Source organism: Rutilus rutilus, assembly GCF_951802725.1.
Source record: "Rutilus rutilus genome assembly, chromosome: 7".
NCBI lineage: Eukaryota > Metazoa > Chordata > Actinopteri > Cypriniformes > Leuciscidae > Rutilus > Rutilus rutilus.
Window position 1 is genome coordinate 4,952,845 of NC_140221.1, and position 9,478 is coordinate 4,962,322.

General features: G+C 39.7%; 1 protein-coding gene across 5 annotated transcripts in view; it reads left to right on the forward strand.

Annotated features, from left to right (window-relative positions):
- Positions 1-9,478, forward strand: part of zbtb20 (zinc finger and BTB domain containing 20) — a 68,387-nt gene that overhangs the window by 43,223 nt on the left and 15,686 nt on the right. For all 5 annotated transcript variants that reach the window (XM_084413478.1, XM_084413481.1, XM_084413480.1 and 2 more), the window contains exon 3: positions 5,987-7,552. In XM_084413478.1, coding sequence (XP_084269604.1) covers positions 6,007-7,552 — 1,546 coding nt within the window. In that variant the 5' untranslated portion in view covers positions 5,987-6,006. The remainder of the gene's footprint in view (positions 1-5,986; positions 7,553-9,478) is intronic.

Consider the following 9,478-nt stretch of genomic DNA (forward strand, 5'->3'; position numbering starts at 1 on the left):
AGTGCACATTCAATAAAGGTCCTGTCCTGTCCCAAATGGCACATTTCACATGCACAACTGTGGCCTTACAGTGGCCGGCATGTGTGCGTGATCGCGGATTCCACTAGACAACAGGGCGTCCCATGGGTCATTTTAGGTGTCAGAGGGGTGCTCGCAAGTCGATATGCGCTCTCGATGCGAGTATTTAGGGTGCTATTTGGAACAGGGCCACAGTTAAGCGCACTTCTTTTTCATTAGCGATCATGTAGCGATGTCCTGTGTTATGAACTAACCCAAACATCCTAGGAACCTCATAGCAGTGCAAAAAAATAAATCCGCTTTTTGTCCCCATAACGTACTGTTGTGAACACCTGAACAACACACACACACACAAAGGTTTAACGTTTTACAGAAACATGTCTAGACACAGAAGTACATGGTGTCTCTGTCTAAAAGAACACCTTGCATCGATAACCTTCAGAAACGATGCCTAATTCCTTGCCGTGTCATCCTTTAAGTCTCAAAGGTTGCATGTTGTTTGCTTTGAATCCTGAGTGAATGGTCTGTTCTGCTAACCTGTCTTTGCACCACACGAACATTTAAATGCTCTTGAAACCATATGAGTTGAGAAATGACATTTCAGTGTTTTCTTGGGAATAGTAAACACTGCTATTTTAAAGTTTGCTGTTGTAATGAGCTAAGGGAGTGTAGACTTGGATTTACGCTTTTATCCCCGTTGTTATTGAATCATGGGAGCAAACATGTTGTTCATGTTTAAAGTACACTGCCGTTCAAAAGTTTGGGATCGGTAAGATCTTTAATGTTTTTAAAAGAAGTCTCTTATGCTCACCAAAGCTGCATTTATTTGATTAAAAATTAAAAAATTAAAAAACTTTTCTATTTTAATATATTTTAAAATGTCATTTATTCCTGTGATCAAAGCTGAATTTTCAGCATCATTACTCCAGTCTTCAGTGTCACATGATGCTTCAGAAATCATTTCTAAAATGCTTGTTTGATTCTCAAAAAACATTCATTATTATTATCAATGTTGAAAACTGTGTTTTTTTGCCCCCAGGATTCTTTGATGAATAGAAAGTTCTGTTTCATTTATTTGAAATAGAATCTTATGTAACATTATAACTGTCTTTACTGTAACTTTTTATCAATTTAATGCATCCTTGCTGAATAAAAGTATTGATTTCTTTTATTTATCTATTCATAAAAGAATCGAAAAATTGTACATAACTGTTTTCAACATTGATAATAATAATAATAAACGTTTCTTGGGCAGCAAATCATCATATTAGACTGATTTCTGAAGGATCATGTGACACTAAAGACTGGAGTAATGATGCTGAAAATTCAGCTTTGATCACAGGAATAAATGACTTTTTAAAATATAATCAAATAGAATGTTTCAAATCAAATAAATGCAGCCTCGGTGAGCATAAGAGCCAGCAGACTTTTTGACCGGCGGTGTATGACGTTCAAAATAGATGTATACATCATGCGACACAGTCCTCATTCCTTATAGAGAATAATTCAATCAACATATGCATCAGTGGAAAACATGATACATTGCATATACATTCCTGTGTGGTTAAAATAACTCAGCTCTGTCTCTGACATGTAACCCTCACACACACGTTCATGCACTTTAAACTTCACAAAATACATAATACAACTGTAATAAAGAATAATAATACAAACAATAACACAGAGCCGAAATGACAGTGTAAAACTGAGAAGTGCTCAGAGAGGAATGCACGTTTGAAAAGGAGCAAACAGTGTGTGCTTTCAACTTTCGGTGTGCGAGTTTCTGTAAGGTGACGTTTTGCAAAGGGAACTAGTGTCTCTACTGTCCACAGCAAATACGCCTGATATTTAAAAGTGTTTAAACTCTTCTGGGCATTTTTAGGAGTTTCAAAGCCTTCTGCTTGAAAAAGGGCGCAGCACCTCATAGAAAGTAGACATTTTGTGTTCTCTCCAAAAGTGTTTGTATAGACAGACGTGTGCTTGCAAATGCGGACCAGCATGAATGTAAGCTTCAGAGAAGTCTGAAAATAATTCACTGCGTGAATAACGATCCCATGGACCCATCGTAGCTTGATTGATTTGATTTACTTAATTTTTGATTTCAAATGTAACGCAAAAGCGAAACGCATGCTGCATGTGCAGACGAGTGCTGGCCAGGTCACACACTAGCTCAAGACTGCCCTCTGTCTGTGAAAAGAAAAGCTTTTTTAGGTCACTGTTTTCCAGCCACTCCACTTTTCAGAAATAATGTCTCCTGTGTGCTAATTTGTGATAGTTTAATGCTGTTTGGTAGGATTTACTCAAAAGACCTGGCATTGCCACTTGTTACGTTGTGAAGAGCAACATTGATTATTCAGTGTGTTTCTCAAGATTGTTGCTATTAGGCGAAAGCAGGGGTTTCAAACCTGCACTGCACATTTTGTGTGACTCCCTAATCTAATACACCTGATTAAACTCATCAGCTCAGTAGAGACTACAAGACCTGTAGTGTGTGTGTGTGTGTGTGTCAGAGACATAGGCATGTATCCGAAATCGCTCCCTACACCCTTAAATAGGGCACTATTTGAGGGAACAGCCATTTGTAGTGGCGTCTGAAACCATAGTGGACATTATTGAGTGCACTCATTCAATCCCATAATGCACCGCAATAACGAGTGTGCAACCGATGTTAAATCAATGGCTAGAGAATACCCATAATGCACTGTGAGGGTCGCGCTGAATGAATTCCCACGTCTCGAAGAATCATCCATCCATCCATATTCCAAACCGCTGATCCAATGTGGCTACAGTGTAATATTATTCCTTTTTAATTGGTTATTAAATTGTTTAATTAAGGTTTATACATAGTTTCCATGACACTCATGGAAACGCTCACTTGTTTCCATTCACTCCATTCACACAGGGAATGGCAAGTGAGTGTATAGGTTGGTGAATGGGCCATAGGGTGCATATTTTTTCTTATTTGTGCATCCTCGCTTCCTTTCCTCGCGTCTCAGCTCCACCCCTCATAGGATGCGAGGGAAGAAAACGAGGACGGAGGAATCGAAGGAAAGCTTATTTGTATATTGTAATTTTCTTGATCACTCGAGCGTCACTTAAACGTGTCATCAGCTGCGCTCAAGGATCTTATGGACGCCAGGAAAACTTTGAGGCTTACGTGACTCTGCTATGGAAAATCTTGAAGGTCACACATACTGTATGCTGTACTGATAGTACACAGTGGAGAAAACATTCATCAGTCCTTAGTCAAACACGTAACGTACACTTTCCTGATCAGTGGGATTACATTTTCTCTTTTTAATAGATAGTTTATTACTTTAGTATACAATTTAAGCAGAAGTAAGTAAACAAATGGGATGGGATAAACCCTGGGAAAGAACCCAGATGCTTGCTTATTGGGTAATAAATGGTATATATTTTTTTTACAGGATAGTGAGATGATCTGCTGGCGTCTCGGCTTTGTTGTTTTGTCCTATATTGACTAATCTTTTGGCATCTGGAACTTCTTGACTTCAAGAGATTTTTTGCTAAGAGGGAAAAGACCTCATTATTCCACTCGTTACTCGCCTTCTCACGGTGCAATTAGAGAATTGAGAGGTCCTTCAAGATGACTAACTTTGATCTGTTTCCGGGTTTGAAAACTCCTGGGCTAAAGGATAAATGCTTATAGTTTAATATCATCACGTGTAGCTTTACGTCTAATGTGTGGTGCCCTGATCTAGATGGATAAATTATACATTTAGAAATGAGTTCTAGGTATTGTAGAATTATAGTGTTTTACAGGCTAAAGGCCCGTTCACACAAAGGCCGATAACTATAAAGATAACGATATAGATCTAAAATTCGTTCTATAAAAGAATAGCAGAGTCCACAACACAGCTATAAAAAATACAGCACAGAGAAATTATATCATAACAATTTTTTTTAAGCTGATGAACGATAAAAACATTGATTATCGTTCTTGGTGTGAACGGGGCTAAAGGGTTAAAAATTGCATTTCATTTTCTGTCTTTAGGATATCATGATATTTTGTTTTCAGCGTTGGATTATGGTATTTTTGATACTTTTTTTTTACTTAAATATAATTCTTGAAAAATAACATGAACTTGGATTTCAACATTAACATTTAAGGCTACAATGTATATTATGTATGTAAGCCGAGGGATAGTATGTAGATGCAGTAAATAGTCACTATTTGTTTTTATTTGCCTTCATTTAAATAGTTTCGCTGTGTGACAATACTAAAATTACAAATATTCCATGGAATAATATTCCATGCATCAATTCCATGCACTATATTAGTATTACTTATGAAACTGCATGCATAATTTAAGCAAACAATTAGAAAAATGCCGTTTAATGAAATGTATAGCCGGAGTATATATGCCACATTGCAGGATGCAGGTATTAAGCTAAATTGACACATTGTTTCCAATAGTTAGTCTCATGCTGCATCCATGCAAATAAGTAAAGCTTTAAAGAGATTTGCATTGTGGGATATTATACTCGGTGGAGTGTTTGCAGGAATGTTTGGAATGGAATACTAGCTTACTACTTATTGAATACACTGTATATTTAACTACTGAGTTCAAGTGAAACAGTAGGTATTATTCCTCAATAAATGTTATGCTGCTTGATAATCACATGACCTCACTTTATTTGTCAGATGACCCCATTACATTTGCAAGTGGTGTCCAATTACTTAACCTTGATCATTTTGCATTATAAATCCATATGTGTGGATGGATGGCGGAGGTTTCAATCCTGATCCTTGAGTGCCATTTTCCGGCAGAGTTTCGCTCCAGCCTGTTTCAACATTAATGTGTATATATATATTGCAAGCCTACATTTAAATAATCACATGTAAATATACTACCACACTTCTCTTACTGTTGCTGCAGTGTATAGTACCGGGGTGTACAGTAGTGTATGTGTAATGTATAATATAATTAATATAATATAAATGCTTAGAATGTCTGAAAAGTTTCACAGCACATCAACAGGACATTGTTCTAAAATAACAGAGACACTGTGATACTCTCTGCTGTTTGCTACATTCTTACAAACAACATCCCATGACCATTTTGTCCATATGGTAGAGACAGAAAATGAATACACATTCTACAGGAAATATGTCAATGAACAAAAGCAGTTACAGGCCATACACATTCCCTAGGATTATGAAAGATTGAAGCGCATGTCTGTGGTTATCAATGGTTTATTTATTGGACATTATTAAGGCAATTAAATTACAGCCCTAAAGCAAAGGCAATCTCTATCTGTGCATTTCACAGTCTAAGCTTTGTCTTTATGATTTTTGAAAATAGCGTGTGTGGAAAATTCCAGAGACACTCCTTCTGTTATATGTTATATCATCATAAATCTAGCATTTCTATTATTTTGTGTTTTCTTAAATCATTATATTAAATAGATTCTCCACCTCAATCTTAACTTTTTGAAGAAGATCCTTCAGGTTGCAAACATCATTGATGCAGGAAAAGTTTTTAGTATTTGATGTGATTTTTAGTTTTAAGTATATGATTTTGTACAAATACTGTAAGAATCCATTTTGAACATACCCACATATTGTACATCAACATTTTGAACATACCCACATATTGTGCATCAACAAAAATGACCTTAGCACCAATTGATTAAGTCAAAAATAGCTGCAAAAGTTGCTAGAATGCTCTAGCATCATTTGCAGATTTCACTCTTTTTTGTTGTTTTTTTTTACAGTGAAATTCATACACTTAGCTTACAGTAGCTGACATTGTAAGTGTAGCTGACAGTAAATATTTTTCAGAAAATCATGTCAAGTTACCTTTATCTATATAGCCCTTTTTTAAATACAGAGTTAATTTCGGCTGTACAACATCTCTAAAAGAAAATAGTGTCATTGTTCAACATAATATTGCTGGATATGTGATTGATCTGGTTTCTGTTTGTGTTTGTGTCTGCCACACAGGTGACATCAGGTGCAAGGGGATGACCGAACGCATTCACCACATTAATCTCCACAACTTTAGCAATTCTGTACTTGAGACCCTCAATGAGCAGCGAAACCGCGGGCACTTCTGTGACGTGACTGTTCGGATCCATGGTAGCATGCTGCGAGCTCACCGTTGTGTGCTGGCTGCAGGCAGCCCCTTCTTTCAGGACAAGCTGCTCCTGGGCTACAGTGACATCGAGATCCCCTCTGTGGTTTCTGTACAGTCCGTCCAGAAACTGATCGACTTCATGTACAGCGGTGTGCTGCGGGTCTCCCAGTCCGAGGCCCTGCAGATCCTCACAGCTGCCAGCATACTTCAGATCAAGACCGTTATCGACGAGTGCACCCGCATTGTTTCACAGAATGTTGGCATTGGTGGATCTGGCAGCTTTTCCGTCGTCCCAGGGGACTCGGGGCAGGAGACACCACGGGGAACCCCTGAGTCTGGCACGTCCGGTCCCAGTAGTGATGCCGAATCAGGCTACATGCAAACATCTCACCAGAGCCATGACAGCGTTTATTCCTCGCTTTACTCCAGATGTTCTGGGTTGGGCCTGCAAAATGGTACCCGTGGAAATCACTCCCACTATGCCGGTGCTGCGGTGACGGCCAGCTACGACTCGCCCCTTCAACTACAGCAGAAGGAGGGAGGGCAGGACCCTGCCTGGATCACACGCATCCACGAGCGCTCGCAACAAATGGAGCGCTTCCTGGTCACGTCGGAGACTACGCACTGCCGCAAACAGCCTCGTCCCGTGAGGCTCCACACTGGGGATATTCACATCAAGCAGGAACAAGGGGACGAGTACAATTGCTACGGGCTTGTGGACTGTCGTGAGGACAGCGAGCAGCTGGAGTGCATCGAGAGCGAGCCCAAAGGCGAGAGCTTTGACTCCGGCGTCAGCTCTTCCATTGGCACGGAAACGGATTCCGTCGAACAGCCTTTCTTGTCCGGGTTCGGTCGAGACAATTGTCAGAATAAAGTCCAGCAAGGTGAGCGGGGAACCCCTGTGCAGATCGAGGTCAACGATTCATCTCCCGAGCAGACCCAAGAAGCGGTTGAAGATGGTAGTGGAAACGGTCCTTCTCAAGAGAGCGGTGAGCTTGGAATCCAGCAGCCGCCTCAAGCAAACCTAGCGTCCTCCCAGTCGATGCCAGGTGGGCCATACCTGCGGCCAGGTGAGCCACTTACCAGCAACCTGCGCATGCCCCTCACCTTGACCAGCAACTCCCAGGTAATGGGAACGGCAGGCAACACTTACTTGCCTACACTCTTTGCAACCCAGTCAGCCAGCGACAACAAGCCTTTCCTCTTCAGTCTGCCCCAGTCCATTGGGAATCAGCAGCCCCAGTTTGTGGCAGTGCCCTCTCCCAGCATGCCTCCGTACACCAGTGGACTGACGGTGCCACCCGGGGGAGGTCAACAGCAAGGTGGTGCGGCGGGGGGGCAGCATGGGGAAAAGAAGCCCTACGCATGCACTCTTTGTTGTAAGACCTTTACTGCCAAACAAAACTTCGTCAAGCACATGTTTGTGCACACTGGTGAGTACCCGTGGCCTTCATCTCTGTATTATGTACAGTATGTATGTATGTAGTTACGTTTTATCCAATTATATCTAAATTGCTTTTACAGAAAAGCTAGTCTGAAATAATTAAGGTAAGCTTTTGATTCTAAATGGATAATTGGTAGCAATTATTAACTTCTCTGTGAATCATCCTTGCTGGCTGTTCTCTGTGGATTAGGTATTATGGTATAAGTTTATTTCAGCAGTTTGACCAGCAATCATTAGGACCTCAAAATATTTATATGATTCTCCAGTTAATGGGCTTTCAGACACAGCTCAATAGAACCAGAATATGCATCATTTATGAAAAGAAGTGAGGCTGTGTATTTTTCAAGCCTTTGCCAGAAATGGAGTTCAGTCAGTGCATAGCTTAAGGTAGCAAGGCATAACAAATGTGTTGAGTTCCTTCCCCCTCACTTTGGAAACCGCAAGTCAGATTTGTGCTGTTATAAAATGCAAACAGTGCAAGTGGTCGTGTGAGTGACTAGCCACTTAAACCTAAGAGCAAAAGAGGACTGTGATTATCACACATCAGCAGCCTATTAACTTTAATTTACGTTGATAGTTAACAGTTATTAAGCAAATACTTTATCCTGTTCTGTCCCCTCTTGAGGCAGGACAAGCCATGAGACCAAACTGATTTTATTCTCATGTGTGTCAAAATGCCTTTCTTGTGTATACTTAAGATATTATGATAACTACCATAGTCAATAATTAAAGTTTTTACTTAATGAACTCGGGGCTCATTGGTCGACAATGGTCGAGAATTACCAGGTCAATCTAAGACTCCATGAGATGCATCCTTTAATAGCTGTTTTCCCTTAGGCAAAGTCTAAGCTTTACACAGAATATACTCACGCTATTTGCCAAATGCATGCTAGTTGCAGTTTTCTCATTGTATATATATATATATATATATATAGGTGTGATCTTTTCCCAGGAAAAAGTCTGCGCCTATGTTTTGACATGCCACAGAATAATTGACATTTTGGGAAGGTGCTTTTTTTTTTTCAAACCAACTTTCAAGTACATTGAAAACATCAAGTACATCCTTAACTCTTTCCCCGGCAGCGTTTGAGAATGGGTGGGGTCAAATCTGACGTTCTACATTCGCTATGTGTTCATGGGATAGTAAAGTGTCCATCATATGCACACTTCAGAATCTCGCCAGAAGTAGTAGATCATCCGGGTACTTTTTGCCTACTCTTTCATGAGTACTGTGATTTTGGACATACTTCTTTTGTCACATACTGTTTTTCGCTTGCTATACAGTAGGGAATTGGGATGCAGCCCTGGTTTACGCAGATCTTATTCTTCGCTTGTTTTTGGATCCGGAGGGGCTGTAGTATGTCAGAAGATGCGTAACAGCGCCCCCTACCGTATAACAGTGAAAACACGGAAAGCCAGAATAACTATTGTTTTGCAAATAGGTATTGCAAACTATTATTCTGAACCTTTGTCTGGTCTCACACAGTAAAGTACCCAGCCCTCAAAAGTGCATTCAGTATGGCAATGTTGAGTAAAGTAAGATAATTAAATTTGACACTGTGAACTCCCGAAGTAGATTACTATGCAATAATGATCTGTCTTCAGGACAAAATGTAGTCTGTGTAATCTTATATGTTTATAAAAAAAATAAAAATCAGACTTTGATCCCTTATGCATGCCATAATCAGATGAGCTTTTATCAAATAGTATAGCACAAAAGATATTTTACAATAACTCCAGATGTAATTGCCTGTGAGCTACACGATTGTGGCTGCCAAGAACATAAATATGTAAATAAATGATAATGTGTATGGCCTTTCAATGGAAATGATAAGAGTTTCCAATATTTTTTTTACTGTAATTGACACCATCATTTACTGAAACTGATTTTTCATTTCAGAAAGGAACAGCAATA